At 38.2% G+C, this 23,352-nt stretch overlaps 1 protein-coding gene across 1 annotated transcript in view; it reads left to right on the top strand.

Annotated features, from left to right (window-relative positions):
- megf6b (multiple EGF-like-domains 6b) overlaps positions 1-23,352 on the top strand; it is a 99,601-nt gene that overhangs the window by 45,943 nt on the left and 30,306 nt on the right. Inside the window, exons 5-7 of the mRNA XM_055184440.2 lie at positions 8,397-8,519; positions 17,325-17,447; positions 19,713-19,838. Coding sequence (XP_055040415.2) covers positions 8,397-8,519; positions 17,325-17,447; positions 19,713-19,838 — 372 coding nt within the window. The remainder of the gene's footprint in view (positions 1-8,396; positions 8,520-17,324; positions 17,448-19,712; positions 19,839-23,352) is intronic.

Genomic DNA, 23,352 nt, shown 5'->3' on the forward strand with positions numbered 1-23,352 from the left:
ATAGGTACAGAGCCCCTATGAGGACATGGAGCAAAAATTAAATAAGTTTAGTTTCGCGTGCTCATTTGAAACTATCGCATGCTTACGTAAAACTATCACGTGCGCAGATAAACTACCACATTTACTTTCGCGTGCTCGCGTGAAACTATCGCGTGCTCACGTGAAACTATAGCATGCTCACGTAAAACTATCGCGTGCGCACGTAAAACTACCGCATTTACTTTCGCGTGTTCGTGTGAAACTATCGCGTGCTCACGTGAAACTATAGCATGCTCACGTAAAACTATCACGTGCGAAAGTTTCAGGTGCGCAAGTGAACTTTCGCTTTTCGCTTTAGTTTTACGTGAGCACGCGAAACTAAGCGTAAAAAAAATTCTGCACATGAAGGTTTCGCGTGAGCACATGAAAGTATACTTTTGATTTTTTTACTCCAATGTCACCTTAGGACTTAGGAGCTCGTTACATAGGAAACCAACACATGTTAATTTCGATGAGGTATTTGTTCAACAGTTCAGTTTAGCAACTAGTCAGACCATTAAACAAACAGAAACTGGAAGTAAAGTTGGACCAGATATGTAATCGCGTCACTGCACGTCTGTCCGATGAAACCGTCTTTAAAGAGTCCAGGGAGTTATTTATAATTTTAGGGTTGTATGTGAAAGTTATTATTCACATTTATTTTGTTGTGACGACGGGATGCCAGTACGCTATGTATTTTAAACAATGAAAGCCTGTCTTTTCTTAGAGGATATGTACTTTTGAGACAGATGCTTCATGCATCTTACAATCCTGATAAATGTGTTTATGCTTTGGAGCGCTGTAGTTCAGACCCCACTGATGTTATCCGGACCTGATGGTTTTATTTGGCCAGCTGCAGTGCCAAGCTGCATTACAGACGTCTGTATACAAAAACACGCTGCTTTAGAGGACGATGTCCCACAATGCAGGTCTGCCACAAGATGTTTTAAAAGCTTGAATAAAGGACCTGCTTTAGGTAGCTCGGACAGGTGGTGTGTTTCTTTGCAGTAGACCATGTAAAGACCACAGATGTCTGAACATATGGAGATCACCAACCAGACCTTCAGCACATTTTCCCAAGCAGCGTCATGGACTGTAAAACATATATCATGCTTCGTGTGAATGCGTGTGGGATTGATGGATTTATACCAGAAACATTCTTTGTAAGTTTATTGCGGTAGAAAATACACCATTTCCACGTTGACCCCTGAGGACATAACAGCAGTTCGTCTAATAAACATGAACTGTTTATTGAACAGACTTACTGATAGATAAATATTGAAATATTTATTGCATAAAACTTCAATAGTTGTACAAAAAACATCAGTATAGCTGCTTAAAGTCAGACTGTACAGTAAATGTGCTTGATTTTTTTATGGTCGAAGGTAATGTATGTTTAAACGGCGCTGCTTTGATGGCTATTGTGCTTCTGTTTAAATTATGAAGAACATGACATTACTAAGAAATTTGTTAGATCATTGCATTAGTAATGAAGATGAAATGCATTAGGATTAAAATGTACACACTTAATCATTTAATCTTAATCCTTTTATTCTTTAATGTCTGATGCCGCATGCTTTGGTTTTAACACCAATACTTGTGTGCTGCTTTCAGCCCCGAGGTATCCGCCCAAAACACGCACACGTCTCATAAGCAGGTGTGCTGCGTTTTTTTGGTATCATGACTGTCTTTGTTCATTTTGTGCTGAAGGGAATTTAAAGAAGGTGTTGAATTGTGTCGGCCTTGTAAGGAATACTTATTCAGCATTGCAGGAAAATAGTCATCTGGAGTCATTCGCCTGTAGCAGAACTTCAACTAAAATACAGTCATGAGCTTTTTTGAATCTTAAATGTGCTTTTGGTTAATGGCTTTCATAATGTTTAAGACTTAATGGTCAGTTGTTATGTCTGTGTGGATGAATCCAGACAAAGGAATCATATCTGAACCTGCCAGCATCATCAAATACATCTCGACTTTTTTCCTGGACACTAACAGTTGTTGTTAAGTCAAACTACAAGCATGCGAAAATAAAAACAAAATAAATGGATTTCATTTCTGAGTGACGCCTCTTATCTTAGCTGTTTACATTTTTCATTTTGCTGAATATTTTAGAAGGAGCGTCATGAAGATCAGACGTTTCTGTGTCAAATCTGTTAACCAGATGACCGGCTCAGCATTTTGCTAGTTTTCAGGCCTGTCTTTGCAGATAGCATTACAGAAAGTATCACTTTTGAACTCTTTTTTGAGAACTTCTTCAACCTTCCAATCTCTCTGATGAAGCCAATACGGAAGTGATTTAAACTGCAATTCATTGACTGGCCACTAGAGGCTGGCTCCAAATGGGAGTCAAATCCCATAGACCCCCATGTTAAAATGCCCATCTTTAAAGCAGAAAATAATATGTTTACAGCCTGGTACAAAGATTTTTTTGGTCTGTATAGCTAATGTTTTCCTTCATGACAATTGTGAGTGGGGTGATTTTTTTTATAACTCATCCGTTTAAATGATATTAAGCCTTAAAGTTCTGCATAATTAAGGGTGTGGCCACTTGAGTGACGGTTGGACAGCCAATGCTGTCACTAGAGTCGAGCTAGGCGGGCGTGGTTTCAGCAACCAGCCACCTCAGTTTCACCAACGTCCCGCCTCTTTACCAATTTATGGGATTGCTAAGAGTGATGTGTGGTGACGCGCGACCAAGATGGCGACGGCAGGCACCGCCCACTATTGGCTTCAAAAATGATCTTCAGAGACCTATGGGTGACGTCACGGACACTACGTCCATCTTTTTTACAGTCTATGAATCCCAGGCACCAAACATACGGATAAAAAATATAAATTCAACGCATTGCAATTCACTTTAAATAAAAGCATCTTCCAAATGCATAGATTGAAAAAAAGGGCAGTATCCTTTCAAAAGTACACATTAATTTTGTAGGTAAAGAGTTCATAATAGTATCTCAAAGGTACATATTGGTACTTCAACAATACATTTTGTTACCTCAAAGGTATACCTTTTGTATAGCTTTATTTGTAAATCACAAGCAAAATGTGATTTAAACATTTTGTACACTTGTTTTTTTTTTTCTTAATTCCCACTTGCTGTGTTAAATATACTTGCACCTTAAACATGATTACCAAAAAAAAAGTTTACCGTATTTTTCGGTCTATAAGCCACTTACTCGCCATTCCACATTTCTGAATCCATTGAATTGGGTTGTTTGGTTAATTTAGCCTATTTAACCTTCCAAAGTAAGTTCTGTATGTTATGGTTTATCGTTATTTTGTGAAATAATTTTCTAAATAAATGCGACGTAGTCCACTGTGACTTATAAATGTTATTTCATCTTAATGACGCATTTTTGAATGATGTGGCTTATACTCCGGTGCGTCTTACAGTCCGGAAAATACGTTATACAAGTAATAGACTTTATTATGTGGATGTGACCTCTGACCTCACTGACCTGACACACTTCCCTTCTCCACTCATCACACAGCTCTGTATACATGCAGGTGTGTGGCTTACAGCAGGTCCCCATGACGGAGGAAAACACAGCCGTTCATCTGGGTCACCAGCAGGTTGATGAGGGGTCATTAAAGAGGTCATGACCTCTCCGTGGAGGAATGTAACTTCCCGTCATTTCTTTATTGACATTCCAATCTGGATGTTGAGGAATGTAAAGCGCTTTGAGTGCTGCAGAAAAGCGCTATATAAATGTAACAAATTATTATTTATTAGAATTATGTGTGTTTGCAGACTGACATTATGGTGTGAATTATAACATTTAAGGAAACATTTCCCTTTTTAATCTAAACTAAACCCCAAAATATCTTTGTTTACAGTACAAGTTTAATAAAGCACCTGTCTATTTTTCTTAAAGATCATCCAGCATTATAAAAAGGTTTTAATGTGAAGTCTTTTTAATATCAGCTCACATGTTTTAATGTGAAAATTTCAATTCATTTTGTGAGGAGTCAAATTGAATTCATGCATAAGTCGGAAATGAACCAAGCGTAACATTTAACCATTAAAACCTATTTTAATGCTCCACAAGTAAAAAACTGTAATTGAGCATTTAAAATAAAAATAATAATACTGTGTTTTACTATTTTTCGCCTTTCTTGAAAAACAGTACATTTGAAAATTCGTAGTTAAGTATTTTAGCATTAGAAACAGTGACGGGGACGAGACCGTCTGTGCCGAGTCCGAGTCAAGACCGAGTCTTTGAAGAGTCGAGACCGAGTCCGTTGGTTTTCAAATACAGTCGAGTCCGAGTCAAGACCGAGTCTTTGAGTAAGCAAGTCTTAGTTGAGACCGAGTCGAGACATAGACCATAAAAGCATGTCAGTTTTCATATTCATGATTTAATATCACCCCAGATAATAATTAACAGTTAGGTCTACAGACTAAGCTAGATTGGAAATTGTTTAGAGGAGCAGTCTTAACGTCTTAATATGGACTATGCTTTTACCATCATTAAAAAAATCCCTACCACATGCATCATCTTCTGCCTATATTTCTAGAGATAAATAAACGGCTCTGATGGCAGTATCTTGGCATTGCACCATGGAATGTCATTTTCAAATAATGCCTGTCAACATTTCATTTTATTATTATGTTATGTGTGGTATTTTATATGAACATAAAAAAGCGTGTTGGTCTCAAGGACCCGGTCTGAAATTACGACTCCTTCTCCTCCCACTGTGGTCCGAGACCGAGTCAAGACTGAGTCTTTGAAGAAACAAGTCAGAGACGAGTCTGAGAAAGCAGAAGACCGGACTCGAGTACTACATCACTAAGAAATACTATTGTGACTGAAGGGCTGCTGGATTAAACATAACAGAAAGATAAACTAATGATTTTAGTAATTACCAATACTGTTAGTTGAGGCCATCTGTGGCATAAACCTGACTTTAGGTGCTGGTCTAATAAATTTGTTAAGCATTGTAGAGTGCATCACATCACAGTCTAATATATGACCCTGCCTCGACCGCAAAGCCAGTCATAAGGGTCAAGAGTTATCTATATAAATAAGCTTTCCAGTGATGTATGGTTTGTTATGATAGGACAATATTTGGCCGAGATACAACTATTTGAAAATCTGGAATCTGAGGGTGAGAAAATCACCTTTATAGTTGTCCAAATTAAATCCTTAGTGACACACACATTAATAAATATAAATACAAATATACCGTGCAACTTATGACTGGTGTTGTGGTCCAGGGTATTGATAACTAACGTTAACATTACTGTAAAGATTCATTACCATAGAAACTAATATTCTCATGTTAAAAGTGTGGTTCGGATCACAGAGTAAAACATCCAGTATTTCCATTATAGCTGGAAAAACTCCAGATCTGGAAGTCTTTATGTGAAGTGTTGTATTTCAGCATGTGCATGTTAAACTATAACATCTTTTGCAGATTTGCTTTGAATGCTACTTTTCTGGAAGGTTTGTGGACCTCCTAATAACAGGGTAGTTAAGCATGCACGGCTAGTTTTGAACCGGGGCGTATCGCAGTGTTTATGTACAAATGCATTAACGGTTTGATCTCCTTGGTTAATGTTTTCCTCCTTCCATTGACTCTTCAGGGGTGACACTTTAATTGTAATAATGTTTTGGGAAGCAGATCGTAAGCATCTCCGTATGTTTACGTGTGAGAGCTTGATGTGTGAGATGTAATTGGCTAGTTGTTAAACATCTGCGTGAAAGCTGAGTGAAGTGTGTGAGGTTGCTTGGCATGCTGGAGGATTTTTTCCTACTGTACATGGTTTTCCAGATATTCACATTGTTGGTGAATTCGAGGAGGTTTGAGGTCACAAACTGTGCCAATCCAATGCCAAACCATCCTTCAGTGTGATCCGTGTAAACCACTGGAAATAATAAGTGCTGGACATAAAAACTTTTTATGTTCCTTCATTATATCTTTAAGTGGGATGTTACGGAGATCATGGGGAACATTTTGAAATCTTTCGGATAATCCTTTAGTATGTTTTGAGTACAGGGAGTGCAGAATTATTAGGCAAGTTGTATTTTTGAGGATTACTTTTGTTATTGTACAACTACAGTGCTCTTGGTCAATTCAAAATGTTGCCAAATCCTCAAACCTGAACATTTAAGTAGTAAAAGTGAAATTTTGGCTTTCTTAAGAGAATATTTCTATGTACATCATTATTAGGCAACTATTAGTGTACAGAATTATTAGGCAACTAATGAAAAACAAAGATTTTGCCATCTCACTTGTTTTTTTTCAACTGTTAAAGTGAGAATGGTAGGCGGGCTCTACATTTGCAGGGAAAATTAATAAAACAATAAAAAATAAAAAAATATATGGACTCGGTGACCAATGTAGCCACCCTTCGTGTCGATAACAGTCACAAGCCTTCCATTCACAGATTCAGTCAGTTTCTTGATCTGGTCTGAACCAACATTTTGTGCAGACGCAACCACAGCCTCCCAGACACTGTTCAGAGAGATGTACTGTTTACCTTCACTGTAAATGTCCTGCTTAAGAAGGGATCAAAAGGTCTCAATAGGGTTTAAGTCAGGTGAAGAAGGGGACCATGGCATTAGTTTTTCAACTCTAAGGCCTTTACTTGCCAGCCATGCAGTGGAGTACTTGTGATGTATGTGATGGAGCGTTGTCTTACAAAATATTCAGTCTTCTTGAAAGATGCAAACTTTTTCCTGTACCACTGCTTGAAGAAAGTGTCTTCTACATTACAGGCAGGCAGGCACAGACAGGTATTATTAAACATGAGCTTGTTGGACCTTTTTGGGTTGAAAATGGAAATAAAAAACAACTCTTAGACCTACTGCCAATTTTTAGAAGACACTTTCTTCAAGCAGTGGTACAGGAAAAAATCTGCATCTTTCAAGAAGACTTTTTTATGCAAGACAACGCTTCAGCACATACATCAAAGTACTCAACTGAGTGGCTGGCCAGTAAAGGCCTTAGAGATGAAAAACTAATGACATGGCCCCCTTCTTCACCTGACTTAAACCCTATTGAGACCTTTTGATCCCTTCTTAAGCAGGACATTTACAGTGAAGGTAAACCGTACACCTCTCTGAACAGTGTCTGGGAGGCTGTGGTTGCGTCTGCACAAAATGTTGGTTCAGACCAGATCAAGAAACTGACTGAATCCGTGAATGGAAGGCTTGTGATTGTTATCGAAAAGAAGGGTGGCTATATTGGTCACTGAGTCTATATATTTTTTGTTTTTTTATTAATTTTTTTTGTAAATGTAGAGTTTGTTTATTATTCTCACTTTAACAGTTGAAAAAAAAAACAAATGAGATGGTAAAATCTTTGTTTTTCATTTAGTTGCCTAATAATTCTGCACACTAATAGTTGCCTAATAATGATGTACATAGAAATATTCTCTTAAGAAAGCCAAAATTTCACTTTTACTACTTAAATGTTCAGATTTGAGGGTTTGTTAACATTTTGAATTGACCAAGAGCACTGTAGTTGTACAATAACAAAAGTAATCCTCAAAAATACAACTTGCCTAATAATTCTGCACTCCCTGTATAGTACAGTATAGTATAGTATAGTACAGTAAATACTGTAAACATTAAGCTAGTAAATTATCTTGAATATAAGACTTTGTATTTTCTCATACCCAGAATGCACCAGACTGAAATGCGTCTGAAGGGGACATTGAATGCTTTCCCATGAAGATTTTCCTTAAAAGTTCAACAGACAGCCCATATTTCAACAGATTTACTAAATAATTTGAAAAATGTTATCATTAATATCAAGTTTAAGTGGAGAACAGCTAATACTGTCTTCAATTACACACATCATTTACTTATCTTGGGTGAAATGTCACAGGCGAGTTGAACTCTGGAGTCATTTTTGTGATGGAAAGTTTGTCCGGGAAACCGGATAATATTGGTTCAGTATGGCCATGAATTTCTCTTGACTTCACATGAAACTGTCCTCACATGACCTCTCAAATGCAGCCCGTACAAAGAAAAACTGCTAATGAAACCATGAGTATCTACATTTACATAATGCTACATTTTTACATCTGAATTTTAATCACCAAAATGTGATTTTCCATTCAAAACCCACTACTATGGCGGGCTGCTGTGAATGGTCGCCAGGGCTTTCCAAGGGTTTTAGGAGTTTAGTGAATTATGTGGTTGCTAGGTTGTTCTGTGTGGTTGCTTTGCTTCTGGCCAGTGAATAAGAGCTAAAGTCTGTGTGATATTTGAATAGGAAATTTCTGCATTCACTCACATCACATTCATCTTGAGTTTTTCATTTGGGGTATGTGAATTATAACCAGTTCTTTGCAAATAATAAGAATAATGAAAATTGCAAATTTTTGCATCTGTATATGTCTGATCTCTCTCTCTCTCCATCAGACGTGAATGAATGTGAAGAGACGAACGGTGGCTGTGAAGCTCTGTGTTGTAATACCATCGGCAGTTTCTACTGTAAGTGTCCCGCAGGAGAAGAGCTCAGAGAAGATGGCAAAACCTGTCAGGGTGAGTCTCATCCGTTAGCTATGGCCAGCTGTTTTTTTTGTCTGTCTCATTGATAGAGATACGCTTATGTCCTTCTGAGAACACCATGAGAATGACGTGTGACCCAGTCTATGAAGTTGAAGCTAAAGTCTCATAATCTAAGTATAAGTATAGGAGCAGTGTTCGAATTATGTCAAAGATTATGGGGGTCCTCTAGCTAATCTTTTGGATTAGTTTATTGCGAAATTGGTACATATAATAGACATTATCGCTTTGTGGCAGCACAGCACGAGAGTTTTAAATTCATGTAGTATTTTAATAAAAACCAGGAGAACCCCCTAATTTCTAGTTTTGTGCTTTATAGGGAGTCCCTAAGGGGGTGTGTACACCAAAGCTTTTACGCCGGTGGCCAGTGTGTGTTTTTAATTGTTTCCAATCGAAGCACAGCGTTTTTCAAAAAAGCCAGCAGCTGGTGTTTTTTTCTGCTCTGAAAGCCGCCGCTCTGCGGTTTTTCCGCGCTGAGTGCCGAGAGTTGAAAAATATTCAACTTTGGGTAAAAAGCTCAGGTAGTCAATGTCAGTTCTCAGACAGCCGTCCAGTCACAGTGAAGGAGGGGAGGGATAAACATCACAACAACCAACCGGCGCATCGTATAACGACTGATGAACAAAGCAGAAGTATCACAGCAACCGAAGCGCTTTGGGGTTGTGCACACCAAAACTTTTAAATGTAGCTGAAAACGCCTGGAGGACGCCGAATGCCAGCTGTTTTTTCAGCTGAGTGCCAGCTTTCTTAAGCTGAGTGCTTTGGTAGCTGTGATTCTTCAGCTGTGAGCCAGTTGGACGGTCTCCACTGTGATTGGACGGCCGTGTGAGACTTGACATTGACGAGCGGAGCTTTTCACCCAAAGTTGAATATTTTTCAACTCTCAGCACTGAGCGCGAAAAAACCACAGAGCGTCGGCTTTCAGCATGGAAAAAAAACACCAGCTGCTGGCTTTTTGTGAAAAATGCCCCGCTTCGATTGGAAACAATTAAAAACATACACCGGCTGCCGGCGTAAAAGCTTTGGTGTGCACGCCCCCTTAGGGACTCCTTATAAAGCACAAAACTATAAATTAGGGGGTTCTCCTTGTTTTTATTAAAATACTACATGAATTTAAAACTCCTGTGCTGCCACAAAGCGAGAATGTCTATTATTTGTAACAATTTCGTAATAAACTAATCCAAAAGATTAGCTAGGGGACCCCCATAATCTTTGACATAATTCGAACACTGGTCCTAATCTTATAATTAGATTATGAGACTTTAGCTTCAACTTCAGGGTCACACGTCGGAAGAAAAAATGTGACAGCTGCCATGGCGCCTATCACCGAATGTTGATTGTTTGTCCGAGTGAGTGGAGGGGGCGTGGCTTAGCCATAGGTCAATTGAAATCATGCGCTGGCCGCGGGCGTAAAAGCTTTGGTGTGCACACCCCCTTAGCTGAAAAAAGCTGGCAGTCGGCATCCGCCTGGCGTTTTCAGCTGCATTTAAAAGCTTTGGTGTGCACGCCCCCTTAATGCTTATTGGGGGTCCGGGACCACCCCAGCCCTCCCCCTCAATTCGGACACTGATTGATAGGATCACCAAAGTTTTATTTCACTGCCTTTTCAAATTATGCAAGTTGAAATTGTGAATTGAAAATACGGCAATTTTGCAAAAACTCCAATTAATCGCAAAAAATGCAAATTTTTATGCTCGTGGTTTTTCAGGAAATCCGAATAAGGGATATATCACAAAACTGGAAACTGTTTTTTCGCATTTACAGGTCACTTGATGTGCATAAAAGTCATAAAATTATTCTTTAAAGATGCAAACACCTCATACATGCTTGCTCTCATGTTGTTTGCCATGAATGCACCCGTGATCACGGACAAATATCTGTTATGGTTCTTCCTGTGTTTTTGAAGTTTTAATTGTGTTTACAGTGCCCAATATAACATGTGTTCATGTTTCACGTGTAAAAAACATAGTATTTTTTACACAATTTACTTATCTGTATAGTACTGTCCTTAAAACGGCTGATGTCTTCCTATATGAAGTCCCTCCTTCAGAAATACATATCGAGTTCTGATTGTGTAGTTTGCTTAGTGTGTCGTGATTCGACAGCAGCTTAGCTTAGCAAACCCATTTGAGCTTAGCTGGCGACTGACGTATTCCTGTGGGCGGAGTTTAGTCAAAAATCTGTTCTACTGACGTCATTAAAGCAGGAAATAGAGGGCTGTAGTCCAAACCGGCCATTCGCTGTAAGTGAATTCTGTAAAAGAAAATATATCGCCTGGCAGTGAACTTTGAGTTTTATCATTTTACAGCTATTATTTATGCTATTATAACAACATTACACACTAACTTAAGTTTGAAAAATGGGATAAGGAAGAACGTGACCTTTAAAACAGTAAGAAGGTGGTCTCAAAGGTGTAGCAGCCATTCATTATTCCCCACAATTCAATCTGTATCCTCAATAGAAAGCACACCATTATCTTGCAGAGATTTATTTAATGCTGATGATCTGCCTTGGGTGCTGGCACCATTATGTTCATCTATAACAAACAAGTCTTGAGTTTACAGATGTTTTATGTCTGTGTCTAATTGTTTTGTGTTTAGAGGTCTGTGGTCATTCACAGATGCGTGAATCTATGAATATTTCCTCTGTTTTTCTCTGCGGTGAGGCAGTCATCATTTGTTTATGGAATGATTTAGTTTAATGGAGACGGTGACGTGGGAAAAATACTCTTGTATTCTTGAAATAAAGAGCTTTTTGAGGTTTTACAGAGTCTGATGATCAAAGTTTAACTCCGTTGTACCCAGAGGGTTTTCAGTATAGTTTATATGATGGCAAATGTGTTTGGTTTTAAAAGAAAATATTTTTCAGTGTAGGGCTGCACGATATAAAAACAATGTGATAACGTGCTAAATAGTGCGCTATATGATATACAATATACTGATATGTATTTTTAAAAAGTAGAATGATAAAATATTGTTTGAAGTTTATTCTTGGTTTAAGTAGAATGAGAGAGAGAGAGAGAGAGAGAGAGAGAGAGAGAGAGAGAGAGAGAGAGAGAGAGAGAGAGAGAGAGAGAGAGAGAGAGAGAGAGAGAGAGAGAGAGAGAGAGAGAGAGAGAGAATAAGAATGTGTGTTTGAAAGTTTCTCTCTCAGTTTCTTTGTCCTTTTTCAGGAGAGATTTGTTTTTTTGTTGCAGATTTAGAGTCTCATGCATTGTTTAATTCATACTATATATCCTATAAAGATGACAGGGTGGCTCATGATTTGCGTTGTTTTTATTGGTGCACATTTTTATCCAATTAATGCAACTTATTACTCTGGATATTGGCATTATTTAAGACACTGTAGACCATATTGTTTTCAAGGATACAACAGATATAACACGGGATACCTGACACCAGGTGAGAGCTTGCATATAAACTTAATGATTGACAGAAGATTGCAAGATGCTTTTTGTACTATTAAAAATATTATATAAAAGATTTAAAGCTACAATAATGTAAAATTAGATATTCATTTAATATATCAAGACAAGATTTGTGCATTGTCTGTCTTTGAGAGGTGCTTGTCTATACAGAAATGTTAATGCTCTGGTAAATTGCCCAGGTGTTGCTCTGTGTTTATTGGTTTTTATATTTCTGTGATATTTTGGTTTTCACACATGGCTCAGGTTTTTCCTTAAGTAGCATGGGTATATATGTAGCAAAAGCCAGCAATACATTGTATGGGTCAAAATTATAGATTTTTTATGCCAAAAATCATTAGGGTATTAAGTAATGATCGTGCTCCATGAATATATTTGGTAAATTTCCTACCGTAAATATATCAAAATCATATTTATCATTGGCAATATGTGTTGCTAAGGACTTCGTCTGAACTACTTTAAAGGCGATTTTCTCAGTATTTAGATTTTTTTTTTTGCACCCTTGGATTCCAGATTTTCAAATAGTTGTATCTCGGCCAAACATTTTCATGGAAAGCTTATTTATTCAGCTCAATTTTTGTCAGTCTATAGACTTTTTCCACATTTTTTTTCAAGGCTTAAACCTTAAAATCATATGGTGCTTCTAAAACGGTATGTTCTGAGGATCATTTTCCTTTATAGCACAAAAATATTTAGAGCTTACCTGTATCTTAAATGGTAAAGCATGGTGCTAACAATGGCAAGGTCATGGCTTTGATTCCCAGGGTAAACAAAACACATACTGATAAAATGTACTGTTAAAGCCTGAATGCACTGTAAGTTTTGTTGGATGAAAGCATTTGCCAAATGCATTTAAATGTAGGTTCTTCCATTGACTCAGCATAGCTTTTTCTCTTGGAGGATCATCTAAATCTGAAAAGATGCTCAAAAGAAGCCAAACCAAATGGTTTCACTGATATTCAGGGAAACATTTCTGAGTAATTTAATTCAATTCAAAACTCCAAACCAAACAACCACAACCTCTGTAGATGGAAAACCAGCGGTCTGTCGACCTTCCTGTCTGGAAACACTTTACTGGCACACAAATAAATCAGTTTCTCATAATCTGCATACATGTTAATGCAGCTGAATCAAAACAAATAACTCCCACCACATATTGGAGATATGAATGCAGCAGTAAACATTATTATTGTCATATCTGCTTTCACAAACAGGGCTTTGATATACAGCCATGGAAAAAATTAAGAGGCCACTTTTGCCTTTAATCATCATTTCTATGTATTGTGTCTGTTGAATTGCAACAAAAGCAAAAGTCAGGAGTGACTATAACGTCATCCAGCAGCAAGTTATTCCTTGAAATATTCACTTTTGAGTAAGTGAAATGTCTCAAAATCCAGCGTTGATCCGTTGTTGATCCAACGTCAAAATCCAATGTGGATCCGATGTCCAAATCCAACGTTGATCCGACATCAAAATCCAACGTTGATCTGACGTCAAGACCCAACGTTAATCCAACATCAAAATCCAACGTTGATCCGATGTCAAAATCCAAGTTGATCCGACATCAAAATCCAATGTTGATCCGACATCAGGACCCGACATTGATCCAATGTTGATTCGACGTCAAGGCCCAACGTTGATTCAACGTCAAAATCCAACGTTGATTCAACATCAAATCCAACGTTTATTCGATGTCAAAATCCAACTTTGATTTGACGTCAAAATCCAACGTTGATCCGATGTCAAAATCCAACATTGAGCCAACATCAAAATACAAGTTCATCCGACATTAAAATACAATGTTAATCTGACGTCAAGCCCCAACGTTAATCCAACATCAAGACCCAATGTTGATTTGATGTCAAAATCCAACGTTGATCCGACATCAAAATCCAATGTTGATCTGACATCAGGACCCATCATTGATCCAACATTAAATACAACGTTTATTCAACCTCAAAATCCAACGTTGATTTGACGTCAACATCCAACATTAATCCAACGTCAAAATCCATCGTTGATCCCACATCAGGACCCGACATTGATCCAACATTGATCCGACATCAAGACCCAACATTGATTTGACGTCAAAATCCAACATTAATCCAACGTCAAAATCCATTGTTGATCCGACATCAGGACCCGACATTGATCCAACAATGATTCGACATCAAGACCCAACGTTGGTTAGACGTCAAAATCCAACGTTGATTTGACGTCAAAATCCAACACTGATTCAACATTAAATCCAACGTTTATTCAACCTCAAAATCCAACATTGATTTGACGTCAAAATCCAACATTAATCCAACGTCAAAATCCATTGTTGATCCGACATCAGGACCCGACATTGATCCAACATTGATTAGACATCAAGACCCAACGTTGATTCGACCTCAAAATCCAACGTTGATTCTACGTCAAAATCCAACGTTGATTCGACGTCAAAATCCAAAGTTGATTCGACGTCAAAATCCAACATTCATTCGACGTCAAAATCCAACGTTGATCTGATGTCAAAATCCGACGTTGATCCAATGTCAAAATCTAGTGTTGATCTGACGTCAAAAACCAAAACATTACAATTTAAAGGTGGAGTGCACAATGTTTGAAAGATGCTTTGGAAAAGGGAGTCAGGACGACTACCGAAACACACTTGTAGCCAATCAGCAGTAAGGGACGTGTCTACTAACCGACATCCTGGCCGGGGTTGCGTATGTGTGCGCCGGGTCTATCAAAAGAAGGTCCAGATTCTATTGGAGTAGGGGCGTGTTTGTTTAGGTCATTTCAAACGTCAACATTGGCTTTCAAAAATTGTGCACTCCGCCTTTAAACTTTAAATAACTGTGAACAACTTTAAGATGTTGATTTAGGTATAAGAAATGCATTATTCACAGAATATCTAAATTGTTTCTTTTAGCAAAAAATGAGCTAAATAAAGAGAAACTGTTTTTATTCCAGAAAATATGCCCCTTATTATCTCACATGTGTCTCTCATAGAGGTTCATGCATAACATCAACAGCTCAATAATCTGCTCATTCAAAGTATCAACAAAATGATACATTTCCTTTTATCACTTGAACCAGCCAATGAAAACAACATATCTTGGTCTGATGTCATCAGATGACAGTAGCATAAAGCTTCTCATTTCTATACCATAGGTCACTCTATCGTGAACCCTGTTTGTTCATTTTGGGTTTAGTGGCGTTTACATTGGCCTCACATGTTGGGTTTTGTTTTTAAAGAAAACAGTCTACTGTAGCGTTCATGCGCCAGTCATGATAAAGAAAGTAGCGAGTGAGGAATTACAGGAATTTTTCCTCCTAGCAGGAGAAGAAACCCTCAGGAGCATCGCCTGTCAGTCAACTCTGCTCTGGTCCTGACATTTTACTGCCAGACCAACAGAAATCAGCAGGTCATGTGTTTGAGTTTCGCCTTTAATCTGGGTCAGCCTGCAAAAAGCTGATTTACAGAGCAAATGTTGGACCAAACATTTCTTCAGTATATGACAGTACCGGGTTTTGTTTCAGTCGTGCCCTTTATTTATGGTTATTTAAGACAGCTGTTAATCTCAAATACATTTTAGATCCTGACAGTGCAGGGTTTCCCGCAGAAAATTTGTTAGTTAAGGTGGTAGGGTTGGGCGGTGGCGGGCGCGTGGTAATCAAAGGGGCCCGTCATGATGAAAATTATTATTTTTTTATTTAAAACACTCAAATAAAACTTAATTTTGAAGAAATTATGACAGAAAATTAACACATACTAGATTATTAATAAATTAAATGTTTTTAACAGATACCTGTAACGGGAATAGCTGCATGATGAAGTGAAATTAAAGGGTTAATAAACACAAACTGAAGCAGATGTTGTAGAACGTCTGGCAAACGATAATAAATTTTAAAATTTTAAAAACTGATTATTTCCTACTATTAATTACATTATGTTAAAGGAGTGTAACTACTGTAGCATGTAAATAATGCACATAAATAAAGTGAGCAAGAGCGCTCAACAAATATATTGAATCAACAGGCTCGTGAAACCTAGCTACTGTAGCAGGTTGCTCAAACAACAAAATCACCAGCTAACTTTAAATTTGCAAGAACTTATAGACTAATACAATAACAGGCTTAAATAACCCCAAAACATAAGTCCACTTAAAGTTCTCACGGACATGCGTTTTATCAACTGGCTATCCTCCAGACATGACGGACCACTTCTTATCTCATTTCGGCTGTGTGTGAAGCGCGTTCGTGCTGTTCTCCGAGATGTTTTATCAACTGGCTAGTTTTCCTCCAGACAGTGATGGTCCGGACCACGTCTTTTTCATTTCGGCCGTGTGACGCGCGTGCCCGCTCACGGTGTGAAGAGCGTCCGCGCTATTCTCCGAGATGCACTTGACGGCCTTTTTTTAACAACCTAGTTAAGGCGGTAGGGTTTCCCAGCTTAGGCGGGCCGCTCGAACTGAAAAGTGCTGTGGGAAACCCTGCAGTGTAATGTATCATATATCAGGTGGTATGTGTGTTTATTTGACAGCTTCTTTATTTGGTAATGCTCAAATTCTAAATTTTTTTGCTGGATTAAAAGGAGACATATCTTAAAAATTGGACCTTTTCCATGTTTAAGTTCTATAATTTGGTACTTCTATCAACATAGAAAATGTGAGAAAGAACAACTCGGTAACTTTTTTTGGGAAACCATTCTCAGCAAGCATGTGAAAAAATAGCTAATTGAAATTTGTGTCCCCTTGTGATGTCAGAAGGGGATAATACCGCCCCTTAATCTGCACTATCCAACCAAATCCAAATACTGGATTTTTTAATCACACCGATCAACAGATTTCAGAACTCACTTCTGGAGCTTTTACTGCAGCCCCAGACAGCAGACGACTCCGGGCCGGATCTGCGCCGGATCCGCACCGGAGCTGCTGACTTCTGCTATCTGGGGTTGCAACCGTGACGGTGGCTTTGCCATTGGGCCAACGCTTTCTGACTGCTGATCTCAGACCAATCATGCTGTTTCTTAACAGACTGCGACTCTGTTAGCTTTGATCTTAAAGTACACTGAAGTCACAAAGTCGTTCTTGCATTTAAATTTTTCTTCCCTAATTTGTTGTGAAATCTTAACGGTAAGCGTGTGAAACAAACAGCCACTTCATTTGTTTATGATCTCAGCGGCTTGTTTGTTTGAGTCTTTAAATACAGTATATTTACTCATGATCTCAGATATTTTTTCCCAGGCAAGCAGATTGAGTACTGAATTTGAACCCATGGCTTTTCTTTACAGCTAAGTTAAAGTCATACTGATACATTCACACTTTTGTAACTCAGTATTAAATCTGATGTGTGTTCTTCTGCAGATATTGATGAATGTCAGGTTCATAATGGAGGCTGCCAGCACAAATGTGTTAACACCAGGGGCTCGTATCACTGCCAATGCAACGCTGGATCCCGACTGCATGTCGACGGTCGGACCTGCATCGGTCAGTCAAAAAAACTTTCATTAAAACCAACAGCAGATATGTTAATCTTATGAATCATGCCAGAGACATGTCCAGGTCATATTTCATCCCAAATTAAGAATAAATATATTTAACGATTGTTATTTTATTTAAAGGTGCAGTGTGTAAATTTTAGCGGCATCTAGTGGTGAGGTTGCGAATTGCAACCAAAGGCTCAGTCCACTTCTCACTCCTCACTTTTGAAACACATAGAGAAGCTACAGTAGCCGCCACTGGAAAAACCTGGCATCAACGGAGACAACTTGGTAAAAAAGTTTGTCCTTAAGGGCTTCTGTAGAAACATGGCGGCACAAAATGGCAGCTTCTATGTAAGGGGACCCTCAGTATGTAGATAAAAACGTCTCATTCTAAGGTAATAAAAACATAATAGTTCATTATTAAAAGGTCTTTATACACCCCTGATAATATAGTTTTGTATATTATTTAGTATTTCTGTCAAGAGATCCTTTTAAAAATTACACACTGCACCTTTAAGGGAACATTAAATCATTTTAATGTCACAATTGTCACAAAATTGTAACAAAGTTACCTTCAGTGGTCCAGTTTTAAAGATACAGTAGCAAAAACAGCTGGTTAAATTGGTGGAAAATGGTCTGTTTTGGAAGCAGAGACGTTGACTGATATTTTAAGCAGATTTCTAGAAGAATAAGATTTTACAGATGTGTAGATCACAGCTCTTGTAATCATTTCTAACAAATGAAAGTAAATAACAGTCGGTGTATAAAGCTGTAGTGGTTTTACAGATCACGTATGGTTAAGACCGTATTAGCGCTAAAGGGTTCCAGATCTCTAAACTTTCAGCCATGCGTGTGTTTAAACTGTACGTGACGCGTGTCTATCAGACAGACGCTGAGATCTGTAACATATATAATGTAAACCTCATGTCTAGAAAATTACAAACTGTGTAAGTGAAAGACAGGTCCTGATATGAATGTGTGTTTAGACATGTATGTGTGGTGATTGACTGGACTGATATGTACATAGAAGTACAGTAAGTGTTTGAAACACTAAGTATGGTATAAAATCTAAGGTTTTTTCTTGGTTTAACAGGTTTTTGTAAAGGTTAAAGGATTAGTCCATTTTCTTAAAAATATCCAGAAAATTTACTCACCACCATGTCATCCAAAATGTTGATGTCTTTCTTTGTTTAGTCGAGAAGAAATTATGTTTTTTGACGAAAACATTCCAGGACTTTTTCTAAATTTAATGGACTTTAATGGACCCCAACGCTTAAAAGTTTTAATGCAGTTTAAAATAGCAGTTTCAAAGGACTCTAACATCCTCAAACGAGGCATAAGAGTCTTATCTAGCGAAACGATTGTCATTTTTGGCAAGAAAAATAAAAAATATGCACAACAACTTCTCGTCTATCTCGGGTCCCGCGACGAGAAAGCGCGACCTCACGTAATTGCGTAATGCTGTGGAAAGGTCACGTGTTACATATATGAAACCCACATTTGCGGACCATTTTAAACAATAAACCGACACAAAGACATTAATTAGTATCATTCATCATACAACAACATCGGAACGGTCCTCTTTCTCCACACTTGTAAACACTAGGGCGTAGTTTCGCATTTGTCATCCGTGACCTCTTGACATGATGATGTATTATGTGAGGTCGCGCTGGTGCATCACAGGACCGGAGATAGATGAGAGGTTGTGGATTGGAAGTGCATGTTTTTTTTTCTTGCCAAAAATGACAGTCGTTTGGCTAGATAAGACCCTTATGCATCATTTGGGATCATTTAGAATCCTTTGAAACTGCAATTTTAAACTGCATTAAAACTGTTACGTGTTGGGGTCCATTTAAGTCCATTAAAATTAGAAAAATCCTGGAATGTTTTCATAATTTCTTCTCGAATGAACAAAGAAAGAAATCAACATTTTGGATGACATGGTGGTGAGTAAATTATCTGGATTTTTTTTAAGAAAATTGACTAATCTTTTAAGGGAGGGGGAAGCATCTGCTGTTATAGATGATGAGTTCTTTATGTTTGTGTTGGTTCAGATTATTGATGTTTCCACAGCAGGAGTCACTTTGAAATCGGTGTAAAATAAAAATCTTGGGTGTTGGACAATGTTTGATAATTTCACAGTTATGCAGATAAAACATTAAAGAAATTTCTCATTTATGTTTCATCTGTAAAGAAAAAAAAACAGCATGATGTTGTCCAAAACCCTCTTCACCTGTCTATGTTTGTGTGTTTTTCTGTGTGTGTTTAGCTGTCCACTCGTGCAGTGTTGGAAACGGTGGTTGTGAGCATTTGTGTATCCAGCAGACTGCCGGTCACATACAGTGTCGCTGTCGACAGGATTACAAACTCGCCGCAGATGGAAAACACTGTAAATGTGAGTCTCATTGAACTTTCCAACGAATAACACCAGCCTGACTTTGATTTGTAATTTTTCACATATTAAAAGCCAACCGATCATTCTTTTTTTATTACGATATCTGCATCAATACTCAACCCTGACAGATTTTTCATTGAAAACATGCTCGTGACAGAAGTTTTGTTTGAAAAATGTCATAATAAGTCATCTATTTTCATCATAAATGTTTAAATTAATAGATTTCAGACTTGATGTATTATGACCTCACGTCAATGAAAATTACAGCTTGTTATTAACTAGACTCATTTTAATTGCCTTCAATGGCAACAAGAAGATCAGACTTGACTGTAATTATCCTCACACACACACACACACAGTCAGTCAGGCATATGTGTTTTACTGAGCCAATTCCATAGACGCAATGGTTTTCATAGTGTACAAATTGTATATTCTATTCCTATAACCTAATTCCAACTATTATGTCTTTAATTAAAAAAAAAGTAAAATTTTGGGGGCCAATCACATCAAATGCGTTTATGCCAGCTGCCTTTTTTGAATGATATTTTATGGGCAGTGAGTGTATGCGCACTGTTTATGCACAGCGAACGCCTTGCGGTTTTTGTCGCCGGTCACAGCATGCTTTTTTGAAGAAGCGCTATGAGCAGAAAAGCAGCCAATGTCATTCACGTCTTTCCATTGTCCAATCGAATGAGGGGACAGGTGGGCCTTACATTGTAGTGAGGGAAGTTTACAGTTGCTTTGAAGAACCAGACTCCACTCGCTCGCTCTCTCCTGCGTGTTTGTGCACCTCTCACCCTCAAACAAGGTCAGAGCAAGCGCCCTCTTTTTAAAGTTTCTGCTAATATGACAGTTAACAGCAAAAGAGCGCTCGCGCTTCAATATTTGATTGACAAGACAGCTCACTCGGTGGTTGCTTAGCAATATAAAAAGCTGCACAGCACTGCTCTTTTTTTAAAGGCAGTGCATCACGCCTTGTGTTTCCAAGCGTTTAAAACGTGTTTTGTTTGATTAGCGCCTTAGTATGTTTTTTACGGGGACACAGACACACATGACAGTCTTTGGCTTGATTATCAGGGGAGCTACTATACTCTTTTCTTTTGTACTGTACTGTACTCTACTGTACTGTACTCTGCTCTACTCTACTGTACTCTACTCTACTGTACTTTACTGTACTCTACTCTACTCTATTGTACTTTACTGTACTCTACTGTGCTCTACTGTACTCTACTGTGCTCTACTGTAGTTTACTGTACTTTGCTGTACTCTACTCTTGTACTCTACTCTATTGTACTTTACTGTACTCTACTGTGCTCTACTGTACTCTACTGTACTCTACTGTGCTCTACTGTACTTTACTGTACTTTACTCTACTGTGCTCTACTGTACTTTACTGTTCTTTACTCTACTGTGCTCTACTGTACTTTACTGTACTGTACTTTACTGTACTCTGCTCTACTCTACTGTACTCTACTCTACTGTACTCTACCCTACTCTATTGTACTTTACTGTACTCTACTGTGCTCTACTGTACTTTACTGTACTTTACTCTACTGTGCTCTACTGTACTTTACTGTTCTTTACTCTACTGTGCTCTACTGTACTTTACTGTACTGTACTTTACTGTACTCTGCTCTACTCTACTGTACTCTACTCTACTGTACTTTACTGTACTCTACCCTACTCTATTGTACTTTACTGTACTCTACTGTGCTCTACTGTACTTTACCGTACTCTACTCTTGTACTCTACTGTGCTCTACTGTACTTTACTCTACTGTACTTTACTCTTCTTTACTGTGCTCTACTGTACTTTACTGTACTCTACGCTACTGTGCTCTACTTTACTCTACTGTACTGTACTGCACTTTACTGTACTCTACTGTGCATTATACCCTACTGTGCTCTACTGTACTTTACTGTACTGTACTCTACTGTACTTTACTTTACTGTACTCTACTCTACTGTGCTCTACTGTACTTTACTGTACTGTACTTTACTGTACTTTGCTCTACTGTGCTCTACTGTACTTTACTGTACTGTACTTTACTTTACTGTACTCTGCTCTACTCTAATGTACTCTACTCTACTGTACTTTACTGTACTCTACCCTACTCTATTGTACTTTACTGTACTCTACTGTGCTCTACTGTACTTTACCGTACTCTACTCTTGTACTCTACTGTGCTCTACTGTACTTTACTCTACTGTACTTTACTGTTCTTTACTGTGCTTTACTGTACTTTACTGTACTCTACGCTACTGTGCTCTACTTTACTCTACTGTACTGTACTGCACTTTACTGTACTCTACTGTGCATTACACCCTACTGTGCTCTACTGTACTTTACTGTACTGTACTCTACTGTACTTTACTTTACTGTACTCTACTCTACTGTGATCTACTGTACTTTACTGTACTGTACTTTACTGTACTTTGCTCTACTGTGCTCTACTGTACTCTACTGTGCACTGTGCTGTACTTTACTGTACTCTACTGTACTGTACTTTACTGTACTGTACTTTACTGTACTTTGCTCTACTGTGCTCTACTGTGCACTGTGCTGTACTTTACTGTACTCTACTCTACTTTACTGTACTATACGCCTGTACTCTACTGTACTGTACTTTACTGTGCTCTACTGTGCACTGTGCTGTACTTTACTGTACTCTACTCTACTTTACTGTACTATACGCCTGTACTCTACTGTACTGTACTTTACTGTACTCTACTGTACTTTACTGTACTCTACTCTTGTACTCTGCTGCACTCTACTTACTGTACTGTACTTTACTGTACTTTACTGTACTTTGCTCTACTGTGCTCTACTGTACTCTACTGTGCACTGTGCTGTACTTTACTGTACTCTACTCTACTGTACTTTACTGTACTATACGCCTGTACTCTACTGTACTGTACTTTACTGTGCTCTACTGTGCACTGTGCTGTACTTTACTGTACTCTACTCTACTTTACTGTACTATACGCCTGTACTCTACTGTACTGTACTTTACTGTACTCTACTGTACTTTACTGTACTCTACTCTTGTACTCTGCTGCACTCTACTTACTGTACTGTACTTTACTGTACTTTACTGTACTTTGCTCTACTGTGCTCTACTGTACTCTACTGTGCACTGTGCTGTACTTTACTGTACTCTACTCTACTGTACTTTACTGTACTATACGCCTGTACTCTACTGTACTTTACTGTGCACTGTGCTGCACTTTACTGTACTCTACTGTACTTTACTGTACTATACGCCTGTACTCTACTGTACTGTACTTTACTGTACTTTGCTCTACTGTGCTCTACTTTACTCTACACTACTTTACTCTACTGTGCACTGTGCTGTACTTTACTGTACTCTACTCTACTTTACTGTACTATACGCCTGTACTCTACTGTACTGCACTTTACTGTACTCTACTGTACTTTACTGTACTCTACTCTTGTACTCTACTGTACTTTACTGTACTCTACTCTACTGTGCTCTACTGTACTGTACTCGACT

The sequence above is a fragment of the Misgurnus anguillicaudatus genome, chromosome 14, assembly GCF_027580225.2.
Source record: "Misgurnus anguillicaudatus chromosome 14, ASM2758022v2, whole genome shotgun sequence".
Taxonomy (NCBI): domain Eukaryota; kingdom Metazoa; phylum Chordata; class Actinopteri; order Cypriniformes; family Cobitidae; genus Misgurnus; species Misgurnus anguillicaudatus.